The sequence below is a fragment of the Octopus bimaculoides genome, chromosome 11 (genome assembly GCF_046866305.1).
Source record: "Octopus bimaculoides isolate indiv1 chromosome 11, ASM4686630v1, whole genome shotgun sequence".
NCBI classification, from domain to species: domain Eukaryota; kingdom Metazoa; phylum Mollusca; class Cephalopoda; order Octopoda; family Octopodidae; genus Octopus; species Octopus bimaculoides.
The window spans coordinates 42,769,424-42,796,923 of NC_142938.1; the positions used below are offsets into that span (position 1 = coordinate 42,769,424).

A 27,500-nucleotide genomic window follows, 5' to 3' on the forward strand; every position below is an offset into this window, starting at 1 on the left:
ACACACACACACACACACACACACACACACGCACATATATACATATATATCGTTGCTATTATGCAAAATGTCAGAAAACGAAAAATTAGTTTCACTTTTCCATAGCAAAACCGTTGTACTTGTACTTTGACAACTTTTGATATACTGGCATCTGAATCAGCAGGAGATACGATAGTTTGACAAAAAAAAACAAAACAAAAAAGCAAAATTAAATATTGAAAAAAATGTATTTGGCCAAATTTGGACACACGCCAGTTTAACATAATAGCAAAGATATATTTGCACTGATGCATCTAATTGCTTGTTGGATATACGCTTTTTTTATATACATCTTTATTGACTTTCCCATAGTTGGGGCCCTTTCCTATATACCGTAAATATTCGAGTATAATCCGCATTTTTTTGCCACAAATTTAAAGGTCAAGATCTCTAGTGCGTACTATATACTAGATTAAAAATGAAAAATATTTTCTAAGCAATGTCCGAGTATCTATTTCCTGTCCAGCAATGTTTATTCAGGCGCATTTTATGATTTCGGGCGCGAAAATACCTTAAGCTAATACCTGAAGCTATATTTTTTTTTCACTGACGTTATTACTGTTATTTCTTTATTTTCTGCAAAGTGCACAAAAAAGTTACACGTTTGCATTATGTTATATATACAATAATAATAAAGGACGTTACTGTATATACGTTTACAAACCAAGGACGTTATATAGACCTCCTTGACTCAAGCTAGAGAAGGGGTGCGTATTATACACAAGGTTTAGGTTTTTCAGAGGTACAACCCCCTAAAAATCCGCTGCGTATTATACTCAAGGGCGGACTATACTCGAGGATTTACGGTAATCACAAATGTAATTCTTTCCCAAATAAATTGCACTTCATATTCGAGGTTCCGATGAAGCTGTAAAGTGTTACTGAGGCACTCAGCTGTGAGTCCATTGCACCTTATTAGTTTACAGCGTAAACAGCTGTGTGGTAATGAAGTTCATAAGATAATTATTTATTTTTTTGCCATTTCTCTCTCATTCTCTCTGCCACTCTCTCTCACGTGTATATATATATATATATATATATATATATATATATATATATATATATATATATATATATATATATAGATATATATATATATACACATACATACTTACATACATATATATTTATAGGCGCAGGAGTGGCTGTGTGGTAAGTAGCTTGCTTACCAACCACACGGTTCTGGGTTCAGTCCCACTGCGTGGCACCTTGGGCAAGTGTCTTCTACTATAGCCTCGGGCCGACCAAAGCCTTGTGAGTGGATTTGGTAGACGGAAACTGAAAGAAGCCTGTCGTATATATGTATATATATATATATATATATATATATATATGTATATATATATATATATATATATATATATATATATATATATATATATATATATATGTATGTGTGTGTATGTGTTTGTGTGTCTGTGTTTGACAACCGATGTTGGTGTGTTTACGTCCCCGTAACCTAGCGGTTCGGCAAAAGAGACTGATAGAATAAGTACTAGGCCTCCAAAGAATAAGTCATGGGGTCGATTTGCTCGACTAAAGGCGGTGCTCCAGCATGGCCACAGTCAAATGACTGAAACAAGTAAAAGAGTAAAAGAGTATATATATAATGTATGATGAATTTATGGAATGAAGTTCCATAAACCCCATCAAATTCGTTAAAAATGGAGGAAACAAGTTGTTAAAATGTATAAGAAATTTAATTTTTGCAGATGATCGTTTCGTACAAAGATATAATAATATAAATTCATGATTGAATTGAATTAAATAAATATCATCGTACTCTTCAGTGCAGGAAGGAAAGAAATCATAATACAAGGAACTTAAAAAAGAATAGAGCAGAAAAAATTGGATCTAGGAGAGTCATATTGCTATCCATGTGAGAGAGAGATGGGAGTCATGTCAGATATTGAACCATAACTAACGGCTTAACGATTATTTGAAGATATAAATAAAGAGGTGTCGGAGACGTTCCCTCAATAGATAAGTATGGAAATTAGAGTTATAGCTCCATATAGGCAGCGTAGAGCGAGTAAGCAACCTACGTATATGTATCTAGAGGATAATTTCTTCTTTTAATAAGAAAAATGATCTATTCTATAATTAAAAAAAAATTACTAAAACTGTACTTAGTACCTCCAATAATAATACTATTAATAATACATCTCATAATTCTACAATTAACAACAATAATACTGCTAATACCTGTGAAGTAGATAGAAATTGTAAAAATGAAAGAAGTTGTATACCAAGTAACTATTATAACTCAGGACTCCTCTAGATACATATACGTAGGTTGCACCCAAAACTCAATTAAATCGAGAATTTCTAACCATAAATCTACTTTTGGGGACCATCGAAAAGAGAATAGTACAGGACTATCTAAAAAAATTTGGCACTTCAAAAGAAACAATATAAATTTCTCCATTTCTTGGAAAATCTTATCTTCTTCCCTGTCTTGTAGAAATAATAATAAAATTTGCAGGTTATGTTTAGAAGATAGCTATAATATAATGAGAATGAATGGAAATTTGGTTAATACTAGGAATGAAAAGTTTTCTCATGTAAACACATGATCAAATTCCTATTCATTAATCTAAAATAACTCTTCACTCACCTTTTTCTTAGTTTGATATTTAAAAAAAATATATCTATATATTACCTTTTAGTATGTAATATAATTACTCCTCACATCCCCTTTACATTACAATATCTTATATTATCTTCATACATTTTTTCTTAAATATTTCCTTCTGATAGCTGCGTGACCCCCTATATATAGGGCCATCACTTTATCTATGTCGCCCTATACTTTTCCCTCCACACGCTTTGGATATAGGAACTTATATCTTTCCTTAGTATGTAATATATCTATACAGTTATGTACTTTATTTGTATACTGTGTCCATGTACTCACTTTCTTGTACCTTTCTACCCCCCTCTCAACATACCTATTTCAACTATTGTTTATGTTATTAGTTACTATACTTTATAATTTCGTGTATTTTACTACTAGCATATGTACACATGTATGCACATATACGCCTTTAATATGATCTACATGTCTACATATATAGTTATGATCTTATATGTACCTATGTGTGTACGCTTATATATATATATGTTTATTTTCATGTATATATATGTAGGTACATGAATGTATATTAATATGAACGTGTGTATCTGCGTATATATGTGAGTATATTTGCATATATATATACAATTTATTGTGTGTGTGTGTATTCATATGTATGTGTGTGTGTTCTTTTTTGCGCATGTATGGGTATATTTGTACAGTTTATATATATATATATATATATATATATATGTGTGTGTGTATATATATATATATATATATATATATATATATATATATATATATATATATATATATATATATATGTATATGTATATGTATGTATGTATGTTTGTATGTATGTATGCATATATATTTTAATTGTGTATCTACACGAATTCCTGTATCTATATACCCATGTGTAAATAGGCCTCTATACACGTATGATTAAACATTCACACACTCTTCTCCATATTAGATTATCTTTTTTCCATATTTTGTGTAAATTTTTGTACACTTATGTGTACCCGTCTACTCGTAGTTTTTTTTCTAATATTTATACTGGCACGGCACCCCTACAACTCGTATATCATTACGACCATACTGCCATTCTATATCCTTCTCATATAATACTAAGCTGGATTATTACCTTTGAAAAAATCTTTTTTATATATATACTAAAATGCACCTTCTGTATAACCCACACATCCCTATCCAAATTTTTATGTTTTTACTTTCTCCGCTTAATTATCTCCCCTACATTTACTTTGGTCTACGTCACTTTATAGCCCATTTAAATTCACATTTTTATCTTTATTACTATATCTCCTAGGCACCATAAGTACATACTACTTCAATTGTAATAGTAACAATTGCTTCTCTGTTTTTACTTATTTTCTCCTTTATTATTAATACGTGTTACATTAATATGATTTTTATGTAAACATTAGTAATTAATATACTTCATCTTCTTTCTTTATAACTCACCCTCATTCCTCTATTTACTACTATTTTTTTACGTTAACTACTTAGTATTAGCTTCTCATATATCACTTCTTCACGCTAAACTTCATTCTTCTGTATGGAGTTTTTAAAATATATTATACTACGTAGTGATTTCAACGGTTAGGTTTAATTTACATTTGGTATTGTCCTCCCACCACAGACACACCCATACAAACACACATACACACGACCTACTGCATATAGCAAAATCAATGGCCAACCTGGACGGAAAGGACCATACAAGTTGTTGGCCACATAAACAATTATATTTGTGATTGCCTTTAATTTCACAGGAACAAGTGTTTTTCCATTTTTTACTCGTCCCGTCCACGATTCGATCTGTAACAGCAAACACACTGAATAAAACACAGAAATTCATTGACATATTGACATTTAAACCACGTCACGAAGTTGGAGATGTTGCACATTTGAACTTAACTAGTGATCAATAAAATCTGTTTGAAAAACATGCTTTAGTTATTACCTGTAGTTTTTGAGAGAGGACATGTCTTTTCGGTGCATAGAATATCTCCAGTGAATTTACAAATGCACTGATTGCAATTATCTATTGCTATGAATGTTTGCCCAGTTACGTATACTTTTCCGTAGTAGCGGCATTCTATTTTAGTTACTGAAAAGCAAAAAAAAAAAAAAAAAAAATTGTGTAAGATTCAAGATTAAACTGAAGCTTCTTCAGTCATAGAATATAACAACAAAAATATTGATCAGCTCAGCTACACACATTCACAAAAGCACAAATATATATAGAGACGTACATACAGAAATATTGCGACGAGAGTCTATCATATATATATCTATATACGATGGACTCCCCCGTCAAGACGATGTATGAGTGTCCATCCAGCTTCAACCGAACGATCTGCACAACAGATTTGCTTATAGTGATCAAGCTTATGTACTGTACATTAGCTCACTCCCTCCATCAAATCGACGTTGTCTGAACAGGTGCTCGCTGTACAATGCATCAGGTGTTGAAGTGATCGCTGAGCAACGTTAGTGGAAGTATTTTGGTGAAGAACACAACGCACCACCCGGTCTAGGAAATGAAACCATGGTCCCGCGATCATGAGTGTAACGACTCACAACTTGGTCATGCGTTCTCGATCGCGGTTATATATACTTATAACCGTGATCGGCATATGAATGGTAACGGAACATACTTTTACCTTAATTCGGCGTACCTAAAGCATCCAAAAGTAGAGACAGAACACACATACACACGCGCGCACACACACACACACACTCACACACACACACACACACACACACACACACACACACACACACACACACACACACACACACACACACACTCACACACACACACACATTTAATATGGCGTGAAACCAAGAGGGCGCGTCTACTAAGATTATTACAATCTACAGGATTTTATTAATCAGGCTTAGTTTTGTTGTTAAGGAGTTTCCTTCGCAACCATGTAGTTTCTGTTTCAGTCCCACTGTGCGGCATTGTGAACAATTGTTTTCTACTAGAAACGCGAGCCAACCAATGGCTTTGAGAAAATATTCGTTCTTTCTATGGAAATGAAGGTGTAAGTATCTGGATATACCATCGATGCTTTGGCAAGTTTTGATCAGGTAATCCTTCTGTTGCAGATTTCCCTTTATCGAGACTACTTTGCTTCCAGTGATCAACAATAATAATCGATTGGCACAGATGACGGTAGGCGTCCAACGTTCTTGACGGCGAATGTTACGACAGATTGGACTGTGATCGAAAAGATTTGTTTAATACGAGCACGCTGAAACCCATTTTTGCCAGAGTTTCGTGTTTGCCCTCATTTCAACACCGCTCAAAAACCTATTTCATTGTATATTGTCCTCGCCTCAACGTTAAAAATGGTAGGCTAAAGCCGGACAAGACATTCCCTTCTCATGATGTAGTGATATATATTTGTAATAGAAGTTAATTAGTGTAACTCTTGAGTCACCAATTTGTAACGGTAGAAGTTTATTTTTTGTAACGGTTGAAATTAATTTGTAAACAATAATATGGAACGTCGGAGTCGTAATCAGTTTGTAAGGATTGGTTCTTCGTTGATTGCCATTATGTGAAGATGAAAGAACAGTGATTGAAGTTGTAAAGAAAATATTTATTTTACCGTTACATTGTAAAATACCTTGCCTCGACGGTCAGGTGATAAAATTAAAAAGCATGCGAAGTAAAGAGAGATGTTGTAGATTTTCCTTGTATAGTTTGGGTTTGTGTTCTAGACATTGTGTAGTAGTAATTACAGATAGAAATAGAGTGCTGTTGTAATAGAAAATAAAGTGAGCTAGTGAGAGTGATAGAGTGTGGGACGAAACAACTGCTTCGTTGGTGAGTTACCATAGTTTTCTTTTTGTGCCCTTTTCTTTTGTGACGGCGTTTTGTTCAGCCGGTCAGCCAGACTCAGTTTTCACTAACTCACTGACTTTTGCTTGGGGGTTCTTGTTTTTATAACTATCCAGAAGGATAGACATATCGTTGAGAACAATAGATTTCGTTGGTGGCGCTTGTTATCTTAATTCTAGCGTTTGGTAGATTATAAGAAGTTAGAAAATTCAAGTGGTGAAGACATTATTTTCCTTAGCTAAGGCATCTGCTGTCACAGAAAAAAACTATTGTTTTACCGTCAGAAAAGTGCTGTTGGAGTGTTAATTTAAATTTAGCCATCTAGGATCGAATCTAATTCATGCCTGCAAGGTCCACTACATATTGCTAAAACTTAAAGCAAACACTAAACAGACTGACAGAAATGTAATAGTGATCGCGATAGTAGAAAGAATAACTGGGAGCACAGGTCGAATGCCATCTCTGCCACCTTCTTTTCGGACCTGCTTGAAGAATGCGTTTTAGAAGATATTTTTTCCTTCGACGTCAAGGAAATAAGTAAGAGATTGCCTACAATGGAATTCTTTTGTCTGATACATACACACGGACAAGCAATTTTTACGAGCGGCACGAGCAAGTCACTGATGGAAAACTTATTGCGATGGAAAACCTATTTTATTTTACTTACGCTGTCATCAATCGTCAGGTCAGAAAGATAACGGCTGTCACCTTGATATGTCTTTTGTTTTCATATGCCGCGATCTATTACTCTCTCTTTCTCTTACACACATACACACACACGCACACACATACGCACACATGCAAACACACACAGACACGCGCGCGCGCACACACACAGAGTAGGCACAGTTCGGCCGAAATGGTTAAGAAGTTATTGTTGTAGAGACGAGATTCCAGTTTCGATCCCAGTGCATAGCATCCTCGTCAAATGACTTAGACACAGATTGACCCATAACTTTTGACGTATGTGAGGAAACAATATAGAAAGTTGTCAGGAGGGTTATAGCTGCAGTTCCAAGAGGTACATTCTTGTCATATACTGTGTCATTTTGATTCTGCCTTAGAATTACATTAAGGGCACATGTTTCTCTGGAATACCTAACCACTTAAACGTCATTTACATTATTTACATTTGACGGATATTCGTCCTCATCTTGTCCAAACAAGATGAGGACGAATATCCGTCAAATGTAAATAATGTAAATAATGTAAATAATTCCTCATCTCTTAAATATAGAACTGTATCACTTAAACGTCATTTCAAAAGCAGATTAATCACTTAAGCGAACAACTGAATCCTCATGTTCGACCGATGTAGATCCACCGAACACACAAGCACGCACACGCACTCATACATTCACACACACAAACAGAGACAGACACGCATACACATAAACCTACAAACACACATACACATAGATAACCACATTTATACACTCCCCCCACATAAAGACACACGCATACACACACCCGTACTCACGTTCCACTGCATATTGCAAAATCAATGACCAATGTGTGTATTGAAAGGACCAAGTTGTTGCTACATAAAAAACAATAATTGTGACTGCGTTTCAGGTCATACCAACAACTGTTTTTCTATTTTTACTCCTCCGTTCCACTTTCTGGCTTGTAACAGCAAACACACTGAATATAACATAGAAATTGATTGACGTATTGACATTCAAACCCCGTGAAAAAGTTGGAGATGTTGCGCATTAGAACTTAACTAGTGATCAATAAAATCTGTTTGAAAAACATGCTTTAGTTATTACCTGTAGTTTTTGAGAGAGGACATGTCTTTTCGGTGCATAGAATATCTCCAGTGAATTTACAAATGCACTGATTACAATTATCTATTGCTATGAATGTTTGCCCAATTACGTATACTTTTCCGTAGTAGTGACATTCCACTTTTGTTACTGAAAAGGAAAAAAAAATGTGCATAAATTCAAGATGGAAATGAAGCTGCCTCACTCAAAGGCTATAGCAACAAAAATGTTGATCAGCTCAGCCTTACACAGAATGCACAAATACACATTGACATACATATATACAGATATGACGAGGAGAGCCTACTATATGCATACACACACACCCACACACACACACACACACACATATACACATACATACACACATACACATATATTCATATGTATATACATATATATACATATATATACATATATATATATACATATACATACATACATACATACATATACATATACATATATATATATACATACATACATACATACATACACATATATACATATGTATATACATATATATACATATACATACATATATATACATATATATACATATACATACACACATACATATACATATACATACATATATATATATATATATATATATATATATATATATATATATATTTATTATTTATTTATGTGTTTCAGCCAAGTGGCTGCGGTCATGCTGGTGCACCACCGTGATTTTCACGTTCCTTGCATGGCTCTTCTCCCCCACCTGACATGGTCCAATCAAGAGTTTTGATGGCACATCTGGTGTATAAGAGAATTTGACACAGCTGCCCTAAACTGCGTCTCATTACGAGCCATTGGTTCGTCTGGTATCGTGGAGAGGAAAGCGTCAAGTTTTGTCTTGAAGACCTCCGCATCCATGTCTTGCAGGTCTCTCAAATGTTTTGGCAGGGCATATATAATATGAGGGGTTTAGTTTACTGGTAAGTTAGTGCTATAATTGGACATCCGTTAGGTTCCAATTTCACAACTGAGGCTGGAGGTGGAAGGTATTTATGTCTATTAATTAAATAGATGAAATCTAGGTTAGGTGTGGATAGTGGTCATTAGGGATAGATAAAAAGAGATACCTAGCTTAAGGGGAGGGGTATGTATATAGGATAAATCTACAATTAAATGGATAAAGGATAAAAATTAAAAGTTTAAAAGTTGAAAGTTAAATTAAAAACTAAAAATTTAAATTTAAAAAAAAAAAAAAAAAATTAGCTAGCGTCTAAGATACTTATTCGGATAGAGAAGGAAAGGAAAGGAAAAACGTACGTATGTTGTAACGACCGTGGATGCATATAGGCAAGTATTATGTGTATTGATTTTGCTTGCATTTGGACCTATGGAAGAATCTAAAGGTACGACAGAACTTACGCTTGCATGTAGAAAATGCTTCGTGTTATTTATTGAGTAATTGCAGTGAATTATAAATTAATATTTGGAGGGCTTCTTTCAGGTAGAGTACACATGCAGAGCGCTAGCCTTGGTATGGGACACCAGAATCTATTATAGCCCAGGATACTCTATATGGTATTTTCCTATTTATCAGAGAGTGCATGTGGTTGGCTAGGGACGTGGATTTGCTATGCTCTTCATATCTACATGAGTTCAGATGTGCAGAATATCTCTGTATAGAATTAATAGTAGATCCGATGTAGTAGCTAGTAGAATTATGTAATATGTTGTGGACAATGCGTTTGTATACTACGTTAAACCTTCTGCGGTGGGCATTCAGTCCCGGACTGGCAGTTTCAACTATCTGTCTTACGTGGGTTAGTCGTGGAGAGGAAATACTGTGAATTTCCTTGTCTAGAATCTTCATACATACTCACCTTGTCTCTGATGACGGCGTTGCAAAAAAGAGTTGGTAGAGAAACAGTTGTAACAAGTCACTGAAGATGTATAGAAGAATTTCTTTGTCTTCTTATTATTTAGATTATAATTTACTCATCTCCAAAGACACACAATGCTGTTACCATCGTGAAACTAGGATTTTCTACACGTGAAGAATTTCGGCATTGGTTTGGAGCCCGACGCTCGCCCGCACGTGTGTGTATGTTTATGTATATATGTGTATATGTGTATGTGTATATGCAGGGATATATATTTATGTATGTATATGTGCGTGTATATACGACTATATATATGTGTGTGTATAACTGTATGTGTGTAATATCTTTTTTGTGGTGTATGTCGACGTATATATATATATATATATATATATATATATATATATATATATATATATACACTTATATTTTTACTGATTCATTTAATTACTTGTTGGACATACACTTTTCTTATATGTATCTGTATTGACTTTCTCATTGTTGAGGCCATTCCATATATAATCGCAAATGTAATTCTTTCCCAAAGAAATTGCATTTCATATTCGAGGTTCCGACGAACCTATAAGGTGTTACTGAGGCACTCAACTATGAGTCCACTGCATATTTATAAATGTTTGTCTAATAGGAGAATGCCGAGACCCATTTTTGCAAATGATTCATGTCTGCCATCATTTTTAAAATTCTTCAAAAACTACTTCTTTTCACTACACTGTCCTCGCATCGACTTTAAAGACAATAAGCTCCAGCCAGACAAGACATTCCCTTCTCAGGATGCACACACACACACACACACACACACACACACACACACACACACACACACACACACACACACACACACACACACACACACACACACACACATACACGCACGCACGCACGCACGCACACACAGAGAGTCACATATACATACACACACACATATACATATGTAACCTATATATATATATATGTATATGTAACCTATACAAGCGTGAACGGGATTAAGATGAAAACTAACCATACACACACACACACACACACACACACACACACACACACATACATATATATGTATATATGTGTACATATATATGCATGTTATTCAAAAGTCGGCATACATAGGAACAATTTATCTTTTTATAAGAAACAGTCTATAAGAAAAGGTTTTTCTTATTTAACAAGCTCTATATGGTTACCATTGTTTTGAATACACATTGCAATACGTTTACTCCACTCATTGTGAACTTGTAATAGCACATCTGGTGATACGTGTGCAAAGAAGTTGGTGATGCGTTCCTTCAAATGATTTATGTTTTTTTTATCTTTCCGCGATACACCATGCCTTTCAAATGCCCCTAAAGATAGAAATCAAGAGGGTTCAGATCTTATAAATTGTTTCTTGTAAAAAAAAAAAAAAGGTTTCCTATGTATGGAGATTTTGAATCACACAACACATACACAGTTGACGCAGTGTGGCCAAAATGGTTAAGAAGTTAGCTTCTTAAGTCGAGAACCCAGTTTCAATCCCACTGCATGAAGTCTTGGCCAAATGTTTCCTATCAGAATCAGGGCGTCTCTTACCTTGTGACTTAAATTGGGAAACTATATAGAAGCTTGTATGGAAGATTGTGCCTACAATTCTAGAAGGGACATTCTTGTCATCTGCTCGTGTCACTGATTCTGCCTGAGAATTACACTGAGGGCACATGTTTCTCCTGAATACTCAACCTCTTAACTGCAATTTAAGAAGCAGTCTACCCACCTGATCGAACAATTGAATCCTCACTGTCGAACGATGAAGTTACTTCGCACATCCGCACGCACACACACACACACACACACACACACACACACACACACACACACACACACACACATCCCCCCACACACATTCACATTTACTCATATATACCCACATAAACACTCCCACCCACACACCCATACTCACACATACACGCGACAGAGTAAATTCAACGGCCAACCTGAACAGAAGGATCATACAAGATGTTTCCAAACAACTATTATTGTGACTGCTTTTCAGTTCACACGAACAAGTGTTTTTCCATTTTTTACTCAACCTGTCTACTTTTTAGTCTGTAACAGTGAACATACTGAATAAAACAGAACGTCATTGACATATTGGCATTGAAGCCTGGTCAAGAAGTTGATGTTGCGCATTAGAACTAGTGATCAACAAAATCTGTTTGGAAAGAATATTTTAGTTATTACCTGAAGTTTTTGAGATAGAACATATCTTTTCGGTGCATACAACAGCTCCAGTGTACTTGCAAGTGCACTGATTGCATTTATCTATGGCGATGAATGTTTGCCCAATTACGTATACTTTTCCGTAGTAGCGGCATTCTATTTTAGTTACTGAAAAGGAAAAAAAAAGTTTTGTACAAATTAACGAGGAAACTGGAATTTCCTCAGTCATAGAATGATAACAAAAATATTGATCAGCTCAGCTTTGCACATACACAAATGTACATAAACACATACATATTGAGATATTGTGACGAGAGCCTGTCATATATATATCTATCTATATATGATGGACTCCCTTGTCGAAGACGACGTATGATCTTTAGCCGAACATCCTGTTCAACTGATTTGTTTATAGTAATCAAGTGTATGTACTGTACATTAGCTCACTCCCTCCATCAAATCGACGTTGTCTGAACAGGTGCACGGTGTACAATGCATCAGGTGTTGTAGTGATCACTGAGCAACGTTAGAGGATGTATTTTGGTGAAGAACACAACGCGCCACCCGGTCTAATAATTGAAGCCACGATCCTGCGATCGTGAATGCAACGACCTCATCACTAGGTCATGCGTTCTCAATCGCGGTTATATATACATAACTGCGATCAAGATATGAATGAAAACAACATATTTTTACTTTAGTTCGGTGTGCCTACGAGCACCCAAGAGTAGAGACGCAATATATATAGGAGTAAAGAATAAAGAAAAATATGCCAAATATTTTGCCAATTAGTCCTATGAACCACAATTAATACCAACCTTAAAGAAGTCAACTTCCTAGACATTAACATGAATAATAACATAGGTAAATTTAAACCCTACCACAAAGCAAACGAGGAAGCCTCATACATAAACATAGGTTTCAACCACCCACAAACAGTAATTAAAAAAACTGGTTAACAACATTAGCAGGTGCGTCTCCAATTTATCCGCCGACAAAAACACTTTTGAAAAGAGCAGTCCCATATTATAATGCTGCATTAGAAAGGTTCAACTTTAATAATAGCTTATACTACATGGAATCAAATATAAATAAACCAAGTAGTCGCAGACAAAGGAAAATCTCATGGTTTAACCCACCTTATAGCATGACTGTAGCTGCTCACATATCTAGGAGTTTCTTAAAACTAATAGACAACCACTCTCCACATTCACACAAATACCACAAGATCTTCAACAGAAATACTGCTAAAGTTATCTATAGTTGCCTCCCCAATATAGGATCAATAATATTCAATTATAATAAATATAAACACACCAGAAACACCCACGAAAGAGAATGCACCTGTAGATCCTCAAACCGCTGCCCTCTAAACTATAACTATTTCGTGAAAGAACTCGTATACAAAGTCAAAATCACAGACCTCAACGGAGCAGCAAAGACTTATGTCAGAATGACGGGCAACTCGTTCAAGTAAAGATGTACACAACATCTGGCGTCATTCAGAGACAAAATATAAAAAAAAACATGCAGCATCCCAGTTAAATGCGATATGGATATTGAAAGAAGGTGAAATAAGGGACCCCCAAATAGAATAGAAAAATTATTGTTAAACCCCCAAAATACAGAGAACGAGTACCAAATGTGATCTCTATTTTACTGAAAAAGTAAACATTATAGAATCAACAGATAACATCCTAGACATTAGGGTTTAAACCTTCTCTCCTTGCATACTCAAATAATATTTTACACTGAAATATTTAAAACAAGAGCTACCATCTACGACGTTAATCCCACCAGGATATCCCCTTTTCTGAACGTGAAATCTGAATACACATAGAACACAAATTCCACACACAGAAGAAATATGCCCCAATGACGAACAACCTCAGCACACAAGTATAATAACAGCACACCCAGAAGAAAAAGACAAATCCTAGGAAGAAATCATTCAAATGATGTCATCCAAGTTTCATTGTTTTATTCATTTCAATTAAACAAGGCTGTGCTTTCCAAAATTGTGGCGAACACATCTCTCTTTGTGATCGGCTTGAAAAATTGTTAAGACACTAGGATATTTTCCTACTTTTCCTGATACGAAACCAATGGTAGCCTTAATTCAAAAATAAAGAAGTTATATCCACCAATGTGGTGTGTTGAACACTCATTTGCATCGTTCGACATTTACGTTTATATATATATATATATATATATATATATATGTGTGTGTGTGTGTGTGTGTGTGTGTGTGTGTGTGTGTGTGTGTGTGTGTGTATTTATATATCATTTAACTACGGTAGTAGTTGAATAATATTCTTAAGGCCGCAATTTACTCACACGTAGCATCTTCAGAGCTTTGTCGCTAATTCAGTTCTTAACCAAATTGAAAACTGTTAACAGTTTTGAAGAGGATTGGTTCCTAGCTACATTTTGGCATAAAAAATTGAGATTTGGTTCAGTAGAAAAAAGTTTACATCAAAATTTGTAGCAGTATTATAGGAGAGTAAGTAATGCCTCCAATTAAGTTTAGATCTGAATAATTTTTTTTATTTTAAAAGCAAAATATATTTATCTTAGCTTCAATGATAGAAGAAAGCATAAAGAATTTCATAGTTTTGGTCCCATGCAACAAAAGTTTGTATCAAAAAAGTTGTGAGGTAAAATATCATGAAAAAACTATAAGCATAGCAAAAAATTGGATTTAAGTATTATTAACTTTTTTATTTTAAAAGCAAACTATATATTGATTACGCTTAAATGATAAAGTTCAATTCGAGGAGTTTCATGGCATCACTCTCATGCAATGAAGTTTTAAAAGAAAAATGTTATGAGTGTTTGTTTCTCAAATTTGAGGGTGATAATATAGTTCTATACTTTCTTTATGAATATAGTTCTATAAGGGGACTTTTAATATATGTCACCGGCATCAATAATAATTCAATCACAAAATGAAAAAAACTAAATTATTATTTAGAAATTTATTAAATTTATTTTCAATTTTCAGTAAGGTAAAATCTTAAATTATTAATTGACACATTATTAATTAGCATAATAGCATAGCCTGGAAAAAAACATGGATTACATGGGAAAATACGAGCAAGAGAAATAATATTCTTAAGATTATAAACCTGGAAAAGTACAGGACAAGTTATTACACTTGGAAAAGTTCAGGATAATTTATTACATCTGGTAAAGTACAGAACAAGAAAAGTTTTACTTAAAATATTGCCGCTAAGGATAAAATTTGAATATCAAAAATTATTTGATTTTAATTTACAAAGTAACATAATTAAAAAAGGCACCATCATTTTGTTAAAATGTTGACACACTAGAATAATTAAAAAATGAGAGCCAGAAGTACCAATATAGCTAAAGTTTTATGCAAAGTAGAATAGTATATATGGTAGGCAAATTCATTATGTAAAAAATAGGCATTGAGTCAAGACTAAAAATGTAAAGACTTGGCAATAACTTAGGCAATAATTCAAGCAAATTTTACTGTGAATCTGTTATAGGTAGATTTTACTGTAATATATATACGCATTATTCTGTTTATTGTACTAACTATTTATGCACTACTATTATTTTTATAACCTATTTTCAAATGTCTAATTATTAATTAATAATAAAAAAAATGAATTTTTTTGAAATGCAAAAAACATTTTTAATAGAAGTAACAAATAATTACAAATAAATGTAATAACACACACACACACACACACACACACACACACACACACACACACACACAAACACGAGCACACATATTTCCACTTATAAACTTCAGTGACGCATCGCAAACTTTGGTCCTATTTTACGAAAGAATAATTAAGAAATATTTTCCAAAATGTAAATTTTGGACAGCTAACAACAGTTCTTTTCGGGTTAAGAATTATTGCATTTACACTCAAATGTGTTTCATGAAATCGGACCTTGTACTTTCTTTTTTCTATATTTTTCGTAATATTCCAATTCATCAAACTGTTGAAATTACAATAGGGGTGGAGCAAAGCTGGTAACTGGTACAAAATACGTAATTTCTAATTTCTCGATATTTTCTCCATACTTGTTTGAAACCATTAAATCACAGTTATTGCATCATTTGTATAGGTGCCTCATCTTTGGAAGTAAAATGTGGTCAGTATAGTTGTTCGTGAAGCTAAGAGTGTTTGAAAGATAGTCAAGTAAGAGGTAGTATTATTTTTCAAACATTTTCCCTCAACTTTGATCCAATCGCAATCGAGGTTGCTAATAAAATACCTGGATAATTTTTGGTGTTTAACAATCAATATTCTTTTCTCTGTTGGACTCCACGTCAATTTTGTCTCACACTAATGTCTAATTTGATAATTTCCAATTTTCAAAAAACATGACGCCTAAATTGGGGCAAAAAATTGTAATGACTAATTTCAATAATTTCTTCTCTTTAACCTGCTGGTACATAAATATATCAGAAAGGGAGCCACTCCAGAAGATCATGAAGTAGCTATAGAGAATATTTTATGTAAGGATGGATACTGATGTGAATGAGTCATTTTTGAAATGTAATTCTGGAGAATTAAAGACGTATTTTTAATACATTTTTTCTGAAAGTTAAAAATGCAGTAAATATCAGTCACTGAGCCCCACTCACTACTGCAAATTGGAAAAGCGAACTTTTGGAATAGCTGTCCCGTATTAGTTGGAATTTCCTCGTTTTTGTCGGGATTTAACCTCCACTTTCTTTAATCACGCATCGCAAACGCAACACAGACGTTAAAAAAAGACTTTTACTGTAATGACACCTTGTTGTGTCGTGTTAACAGTTTTGCATTTAAAATTCTCGCGTTTTTAATCAAAACTTGTTAGTTACTATGGTTACAACTATATATATATATATATGTATCTGTCTTTCACAAATACTCTCGTAAAGAGCAAACAAGTGATGTATATGTATGATGTGGTATTGACTACAATATCCTGATTTTCATGAGAAAACACCTATCTCTGGCAGTCTTCATTAAAAATATAAAACTTGCTTTATAGATTTATTGTACTTTATTTCCAGTTTGGTTGAACATTTTCAAAAATACAGTATACTATTCTTTCACCAAAATATTTATTTAAAATTTCAATTAATACAATCAGTATTTACATTTGGTATTACTGTATACTGCCAATAATAAGTAGTGTACACGTATCATGTAATTAGTGAAAAATGTAAATTCTGTCACAAAATGTTTATTCCACCATTTCGCTTCCAGTTAGGCAATTTTTGAAAATTTTATTTATTTGTTATAAAAATTAAATATCATTGTAGTTACGAATGGGTCCCTTTGTCTCCTGGCAAATAAATTTTTAAACCCAGTCCACCACTTCATACACACACGCACAAACACACACACACATATACACTCCCCACACGCTTTCTTTCTTTCTCTCTATCACACACACACGCACGCACGCGCACACACACACACACACACACACACACACACACACACACACACACACACACACACACACACACACACACACACACACACACACACACACGTCCCACTGCATATCGGAATGGACTAAACATTTAGTTGCCACATAAACAATAATAAATGTGACTGCATTTCAGTTTCCACCAACAACTGGGTTTTCTATTTTTACACACCCGCTCCACGTTCCGTCTTGTAACACCGAACACACTGAATAAAACAGAAAGTGATTGACATATTGACATTCAACCGTAGTAAAGAAGCGAGAGATGTTGGGCATTAGAACCTAACCAGTGACCAGTAAAACTTTTCGTAAAAAATCTTTTAGTTATTACCTGTAGTTTCCGAGGGAGGGCATATCTTTTCGGTGCATATAACAGATCCAGTGTACCTGCAAGTGCACTGATTACATTTATCAATGGCTATGAATGTTTGCCCAATTATGTATACTTTTCCGTTGTAGTGGCATTCTATTTTAGTTACTGAAAAGAAAAAAAAATGCGTACGAATTCAAGATGAAACTGAAGATTCTACAGTCATAGAATATAATAACAAACATATTGATCAGGTCAGCCTTACACACACAATTCATAAGTACATATATACTCATATGACGAGGGAACCTATCACACATATATATATATTCTAAAATGTAACTGCATGTGGATTTTCTATTTCTTTTGGACTTTCTTCTGTGTCCTGTTTCTCGAAACGTAAAACACCCTTTCTTTACTTCTCTGAGCGTCTTATTAATACTTTGCATGTACCACGTCCTCGCCTTGCTGTTTTTTTTCTCCATTTTCTTGATTAACTATATATATATATATATATATACACACACACACACACACACACACACACACGCACACACACACACACACACACACACACACACACACACATATATATATATATATATATATATATATATATATAGAGAGAGAGAGAGAGAGAGAGAGAGAGAGAAAGCGTTTACTAAGAAAAAGAACTGACTACAAGCTTTTTTCCAATTAGGCATGGCTCTGTGTTTAATGTATTTTAGGAGATTCTTTCGCAACCATTCAGTTTCTGGTTCAGTCCCCCTGCACTGAAATGTGTCCAAGTGTTTTCTACAAGAAATCCGAGCCAATCAATGGTTTTAAGTAAATATCCGTGTTGTCTATGGAAATGAAGCTTTAAGTGTCCGCACATACCAACGATGCCTTGTCCAGTTTTTCTAAGCAAATTTTTCTGTCACAGATTCTTCTGGGTCAAGATGTTTGCTTTCAGTGATCTGCAGTAATGATCGATTGGCACAGACAACTGTTGGCAGCCAACATCATTGCCGGAAAATTGTAGAGCAAATTAGACTCTAATCGAAAAGGTTTGTCTAATAGGAAAATGCCGAAACTCATTTTTGTCAGTGATTTGTCTCTGTGATCATTTCAAAAACTCTTCAACTAGTTTGTTTTCTGTAAACTGACCTTGCATCGATGTTAAAGTCAATAAGCTCGAGCCGGGACAAGTCATTCCCTTCTCGTGATGCATATATATATATATATATATATTGTAAAAAATAAAAACAATCTTAAGAGCGGCAGAACAGTTGTAGTGCTATCGACAGGAGAAAAAATAATTGAGAACGCTGTTCGGATGCCATCACTGCTGTAATCTTTTGCCTTAAGTTCGTATTCGGAACTGCTTGACGAATACGTTTAAGAAGATATTTTTTCCTTCGAAGTCAAGGAAATGAGTGATAGTCTACACTGGAATTATTTTGTCTAATACATATACACTGACAAGAAATTTGCATCAGTGGCACGTGCTAGTCATTGACTGAAAAACCTACTGGGAGCTCGTTTTTTACTAACGATGTCATTAGTCATCAGTTGTGAAAGATAACGGCAGACATCTGACGTATCTTTTGCTAGCATATGCCGAGACCTATTCCTCTGTCTCTGTCTTTCACTCTCAGTCATACAGTTTGGCCGAAATGGTTAAGAAGTTAGCTTCTTAAAGAGGAGATCTCGGGTCCGATCCCGCTGCGGTCGTCTTGGCCAAATGTTTCCTGTCAGAAACCCGTCAGATCCTTACTTTGTGGCTTAAATTTGGAAACTGTATAGAAGCTTGTCGGGAGGATTGTATCTGCAATTTCAAAAGCTACATTCTTGTCATCTGCTCGTGCCACACTGATTCTGCAAGAGAATTACACTAAGGAGAGATGTTTCTCCGGAATACCCAAACACTTAAAAGTTATTTCAGAAGCAGGTTGTTCACCTGATTAGTCAACTGAATCCTCATTGTCGAACAATGAAGACACACCAAGCACACGTACGCACGCACGCACGCACGCACGCACAGAGAAACACCGTCACAACCAACACAAACATACACAGATACACATACATACACATATATGCCCCCAACCCACACACATACACGCTCACACACTTACACTCAGACTCAGACACACGTACACATGTCCTACTGCATATGGCAAACTCAACGGTTAACCTGTACGGAAAGAACCACAGAAATAGTTGTCACATATACAATAATAATTGCGACTGCGATTCAGTTCCCACTAAGAACCGGTTTTTCCATTTTTAGAAGTCTGTACCACTTTCCGGTTTGTAACAGCGAACACACTGAATAAAACACAGAAAGTGATTGACATATTGACATTTAACCCTAGTAAAGATGTGGGAGATGTTGCGCATTAGCACTTAACTAGTGATCAGTAAAATCTGTTTGGAAAGCATCTTTTAGTTATTACCTGTAGTTTTTGAGAGAGGACATATCCCTTCGGTGCACACAACAACTCCAGTAGACTTGCATGTACACTGATTGCATTTATCAATGGCTATGAACGTTTGACCAATTACGTATACTTTTCCGTTGTAGTGGCATTCTATTTTAGTTACTGAAAAGGGAAAAAAATGTTGTGCACGAATTGAAGATGAAACTGAATATAACAACAAAAATATTGATCAGCTTGGCCTTATACACTCAAATACACAAATACGCAGAGATACGCACATATACAGATATGATGATGATAGCCTTCCACACACACACACACACACACACACACACACACACACACACACATATAGGAGTGGCTGTATGGTAAAAAGCTTGCTTTCCAACCACAAGGTTCCAGGCTCAGTCCCATTGCGTGACACCTTGGGCAAGTGTATTCTACTATAGCTTCCGACCGACCAAAGCTTTGTGAATGGAGACAGAAATTAAAAATCCGTCGTATTTGTATGATTATATATGTGTGATTGTGTGTGTGTCTGTGTGTGTCTGTGTGTGTGTGTGTGTGTGTGTGTGTGTGCGTGTGTGTGAGTGTGTGTGCGTGCGTGTGTGTCTGTTTGTCTCGCGTCACCATTGGTCAATCAGTGTCGGTGTGTTTATGTCCCCTTAACTTAGCGGTTCGGCAAAGAAATCGATAGAATATGTACCACACTTAAAGCATAAGTATTGGGATCGATTCCTTCGACTAACAATTCAAGGCCCTAGATTCTGATATATACTCATATAGTTAATATCCCGTGATGCCTGGAGTGCGCATTTAGTAAGAAAAGACAGACTACAAGCCTGTTTAAAATTAGGCTTGGCTATGTGGTAAAAGATTTTACTTCTCAACCGTGTACTTTCTAACTCATTTCCACGGCACGCCGCTGTGGACAAGTGTTTTCTACTATATAGAATGACGTGTTAAGCTAAAACGAAAGAGATAATACAGAAAAAATATTGGCAACTGGAGGCGTTACACAAAAATCTGCAGAGAAAGCATCCATTATTAGTCAATCATAAAGTAGTGTTGCTCTTACAGGACAATACAAAACCATATATTTTCCCAAGACATCCATGAAAAGTTTATGGACCTAAAAGTGGAGTTCTGCCTCATTCTCCTTTACACTCCTGACTTTGCCCAATTTGAGTGTCATCTTTTCAGATCATTAAAACATTGTTTAGAAGGTATGCAGTTTATTAACTAAGAAAAATGATATTCAGTGTTTCTTTGCTTCAAAACCTGGAGAATTTTATGGCCGATAGTTTACCAATTTGCTAGATTAGGTTTTCAATAATGAGGGGAAATATTACCTTGATTAAATATATTAATATTGACCCAAAAAGCATTTGTTTCTTTCCTTTCTTGAAATGCATTGTGTCTTTCTTTCTAATGTAATATAACATGATATATATATATATATATATATATATATATATATATATATATATATATATATCAGTATATCTCTCTCTCTCTATATATATATATCAGTATATCTCTTATATAAAATAGACCTGTGTGCGTGTATTCGCTTTTCACGCGAAAACGGCTGTGCAGATTGCTTCCATACTTGTGATGCATGAATAATTTGACCTAGGATACATAGTAAGGTCTTCAGTTTTATTTTTTTAATTAAAAATAAATAATATTGCCTTATATATATGATTTACTTCTTTAAAAAGGTTTCTCAATGTCAACTTCTGGTATTGGCGTAGCAACGGCGAAATTTTCCGTTTTCATTTGCGAAATATCTCATTCTCTGTTTCAATGTTTTCATTTCAAGTTTGAATTCGCTATTTGCAAATTACTGAAAAAAAATATTTCCTAAGTTCACAAATTTCGCTTGAACCTGCACACTTCGTTAATCTTCCTAAAATTTTTAAAATAATTTACTTTTTGCGCGCCGTGTTCAGCTCTATGTATTTGTAGTCAGTCACATACGCACACGTGTGGTTTTGTTTGTATACATTTATGCATGTGTGTGTTTTTGTATGTACGTTTGTATTCGTTTATGTATGTGTGTGTGTAAGAGAGAGAGAGAGGGATAGAGAGAGAGAAAGAGAGAGAGAGTGAGTAAAGAGGTGTGTTGTCATGTATACGTACATACATAAATACATATGCACACATCTTTTTGTCTGTATGTGTGTGCGTGAGAGAGAGAGAGAGAGAGAGACAGACAGACAGAGAGAGTGATGTCTAAGTGGCACTCTCTCATACATACACGCACACATACATACAAAAGAGATGTATGCATATTTATGTGTGTACGTATCCATGACAACACGCCCATTCACTCGCTCTCTCTCTCTCTCTCTCTCACACACACACACATCCACTTCATCTAATGTTTGATATTGTATGTATGTGTGTGTGAGCGTGTCCGTGCGTGTGGCGTTCCACAATCACCATTTGTGTCAATCGCTCTTATGAATTTTTTTCACGTAACTCAATTTTTCTTTTAATCCCCATTTTAATTTTCAAAAACGTTTCCGAGAACAATGTTCTCACTCGCTACAAGAGGGAGACGTGGAAGGTGTAGATGATCAGTATTCTACAGTGATGCAAAGACGAGTACAGGTAGCCAGACTCAGTGTTGAATTCTGCAACTCTGTTAACTCTATTAAATATGTTTGCAAATATATAAACAAAATTTTAGATGCTGCAACATACACTCTTATGGAGAATGGCAGTCAGTAGATAGATAAAAACGACGAAGTTGCACAGAGTAAGATACATCGGTACCAATGAGGCTTTTTGGTGCATCTTCAGTTTTCCCACTCACGAGAAGCATCCAACCATCATTCATCTGAGTGTCCATCTATAGAATGGCTACAGGGTTAACTTTACAAAACAAACAACCTTACAACAAGCACTTTCTCCAAAAGTAACTACCATTACTACCTTTAAGTTGTGTCAAGTAGATGAAGATGCAAGAAAACTCCTTTACCCACAATTACCCAAGTATTACACCTGGAGAAACAATAAATGGCACAAGAGGAAACATGGGGCTGATGCTCTCGCAAGAGTTTACAGTGTCCACCCAAGCCAAGCAGAATGCTACTACTTACGGCTCCTTTTACATGAAGAACGTGGTCCAAAATCACTCCAAGATATCAGGAAAGTAAATTGTCTGCAAAGTGTTTTAGAAAATGATGAGCATCGGGATCTTGCATTGACTGAAGCATCAATATCAGATTCTCCAAGGAAACTCAGTAACCTTTTTGCAATTATACTGAACATGTGTCAGTTTAGCAATCCCCTACAGCTTTGGATGGAACATCGTGAGGACATGGCTGAAGATTTAAAGTATGCAGTTCAACAGGCAAACCCAGATATCAATATTCGGTTCTCTGAAACAATTTTTAACCAAGCACTGATTGAAATTGAGCATCAAGTTTTGGCCGTGGGAGGCAAAAATTTGCAAGTGTCTGGCTCTGGACTGCCAAAAACAAATGGTCAAATTAGTGATTTAACTTCAAGAGACATAGCAAGAAAGACAAATTATGACATCACAGAGTTGACAGCATTTGTGAATGAACATGAAGCTAAGCTTCTTTCAGAACAACGCAGTGCATATAATAAAATTATTTCGTCAGTCAGAGAAGAAAGCAGAGGAATTGTCTTTCTTGATGCTCCTGGTGACACAGGTAAAACATTTGTAACAGCATTGCTTCTCTCCAAGGTAAGGCAACAAAAAATAATTGCAGTTGGTATTGCTGCCACAATTCTCTCAAGAGGACGAACAACTCGCTCATTCTTCTTTTAAATTACCGCTAAACCTGGTCACAAATGACAGTCCAATTTGTAATATAAGCAAAGGTTTAGGTTCAGCAGAAGTGTTGCGCCAATGTCACATAATCATTTAGAAGGAATGCACATGTCACATAGAGGTGCAATGGAAGCTCTTGATAAGACCTTACAGGACATCAGAGGCAACAATAAATCCATAGGAGTTTTATCAGGAGACTTCAGACAGACATTGCCAGTCATTCCGAGACGAACAAGATCTGATGAAATAAAAGCATGCACAAAGTCTTCACACCTGTGGGATAAAGTACAAAAATTTTCCTTCAATACTAATGTGCGAGTTTTATTACATAGGGACTAATGTGTAGAACAGTTTTCAACCTGGATCCTCCAATTAGGAAATGGGAAAGTACCATTTGATGGGAATGGTGTTATCAATTTGACTCATACTGCTATCATAGTGAATTCCCCAGCTGAATTAAAGAACAGGGTATTTTCAGACTCAAGTATTAATTATAATTCACATAAATTGTTGTGTGAAAGGACAATTCTTACTCACAATAAAAAAAAAACTGAGACAGTAGCAAGGATTAACCATGAATTAACGAATAAGATTCCAACAGTCATTAAGGAGTACAAACCAGTTGATTTAGTCCTTGACGAAAATCAAGCTGTTCATTAAATAACAGAGTTCCTTAATCTTCTTGAGCCACATGAAACTCTGCCACAAGCATTTTCTGAAGGTAGTCCTTCTAAATTATGCAATGGGACAAGATTGATTGTGAAGACATTATCACCTAATGTGATAGAAGCTACCGTCATCACTGGATGTGCTTCTAGGGAAGAGGTTTTAATTCCAAGAATTCCAATCAAACCAACAGACATGCCATTTGGGCTCAAACGAACACAATTCCCAGTGCGACTTTGCTACGCAATGTCTATTAATGAAACCCAAGGTCAGACTTTGAAATCTACTGGCTTGCACATAATTGAGCCTTGCTTTTCTCATGGTCAGCTTTATGTTGGTTGCTCTAGGGCTGGTAGTTTGCAAGACTTATTTGTCTCTGCTCCGAACCAGAAAACAAAGAATGTTGTTTACCCAGAAGCTCTTATGTAATTTCCTTTATCATTTGTGCCTCTGTTAGTATATATATATATATATATATATATATATATATATATATATATATATATAATACATATACGTTTGTACGTATGCCTGCATGTATGTATGTATGTATGTATGTATGTCTGTATGTGTATATGTTTTTGTGTTTGTTCCCCACCGATTGACAATCGGTTTTGTTTATGTCCCCGTAATTTGGTGTTTTTGCAGTGGAGACAGATGAAATTGATCCCACACTTAAAATATAGGTACTGGGGTTGATTTGTTCGATTAACCCTTCAATGCAGTGTTCCAGTATGGCCATAGTTCAATGACTTGAGTATAAAAAATAAAAATAATTTCACACGACGTCACGAAAAAAATTTTTTTAGACCAATTTACGATATACCATTCCTTAGGATTTCAATTCTCATAGGTTTTTCGAAATCGATGTTGTTTATTACATTAATGTGTTTTAGGTTACACTTCATTTTATTCCAAAAATAATCTTGTTTAAGCTGAAGCGTTAAGTTGATAAGATCCTGAATTATTAACTCATTGGGAGTTAAATTCATATTAACCGTAAACATTTTACGTGTTCTAGCGGGTAATTCTATTGCCAATTTACCATTCCTTTGAAACTTTTATTCACAGCTGATGACAATCCTGACTAGCAAGGGGGATAGTTATTTGACATCTATTCAGCATCCTCAGACTTGAACAATGCATCGCTTTAACTGTTTCCGAACGTCCTAAGAGGTACTTGTTGTCTAACTTACAATAAAATTGGTTATCTTTAGCTGAATAGGGACAAAAGGCACTAGCAGTCAATGTAGTATAATGCTATTACTTATATAGTATTTTAGTTTCACACCTACATTCACAGCGTTCGCATATACTTCATGCTAAAAACTGACATGACTGACATGACAAGAAATCTATTAGAAAACGCTGAATATAAGCAAATACAGAATGAAATAAAAGGGTGAATGAGAAAATTTGTTAAATAAATTGAACGAAATTAAACACAACATAATAAAACAAATATACGCAACAAAAATTACTGCTGAAGGATCTCGTTGGTCGTTATCTTCATATTTGTCTTTATTTTCAGTGATGAACAATAATAATGAATTGGTAGAGACAAAAGAAGGCGGTCGACGTCCGTGACGACACATGCTACAACAAATTGGACTCTTATCGAAAAGGTTTGTCCAATACGAGCGCGCCGACTTCCACTTCTGCCAGTGGTTCGTATGTGCCATTATTTTAAAATCTCTTTAACAACCTCTTTTTTTCTGTTCAATGTCCTCGCATCGACGTTAAAGACAGTAAGCTCAAGCCGGACAAGACATTCATTTCCCAAGATCCACATATACATTTCAAAAAATAAACCAAACACCAAAAAGACTGACAGAACAGTCGTAGTGATCACGATAATAGAAACAGTAATTTCAGATTTGTTTGACTAATGCGTTTAAGAAGACAATTTTTTTCTTCGAAGTTTAAGAAATAAGCAGGTGATGATCTACATTGGAATTATTTTGTCGAATTCATACACAATGACATGCAGTCTTTACCATCGCCACGTGTGAGTCACTGATCGAAAATCTTATTGCGAGCTGTTGTCAATAGTTAGGTGTGAAAGATAACGGCTGTCACTTGACATGTTTTTGCTCTATATGCTAAGATCTCTCTCTCTCTCTCTCTCTCTCTCTCTCTCTCTCTTACGTACACACACATACAGTTGGTGCAGTATAGCCAAAAGATTAAGAAGTTTGCCTCGTAAAAAGATACCGGGTTCGATCTCAATGCATGGCGTCTTGGCCAAATGTTTCCCAGAGACACAGGTCGACACATACCTTGTGACTTAAATTGGGGAACTATGTAAAAGGTTTTCGGGAGGATTGTATCTGTAAATCCAAAAGGTACATTCTTGCCATCTGCTTGTGTCACACTCATTCTGCTTGAGAATTACACTAAGGTGACATGTTTCTCCGGAATACCCGACGACTTCAACGTTATTTCAGAAGTAGGTTATTCACCTGATCGCACAATTGAATCCTCGTTGTCGAACGAT

At 35.2% G+C, this 27,500-nt stretch overlaps 1 protein-coding gene across 1 annotated transcript in view; it reads right to left on the reverse strand.

Moving 5' to 3' along the window:
- The window catches only part of LOC106872600 (uncharacterized), a 314,391-nt gene that overhangs the window by 173,131 nt on the left and 113,760 nt on the right, over positions 1–27,500 (reverse strand). The window contains exons 23-27 of the mRNA XM_089360611.1: positions 20,542–20,688; positions 18,122–18,268; positions 12,340–12,486; positions 8,270–8,416; positions 4,605–4,751 (exon numbers count right to left, since the gene is read on the reverse strand). Coding sequence (XP_089216737.1) covers positions 4,605–4,751; positions 8,270–8,416; positions 12,340–12,486; positions 18,122–18,268; positions 20,542–20,688 — 735 coding nt within the window. The remainder of the gene's footprint in view (positions 1–4,604; positions 4,752–8,269; positions 8,417–12,339; positions 12,487–18,121; positions 18,269–20,541; positions 20,689–27,500) is intronic.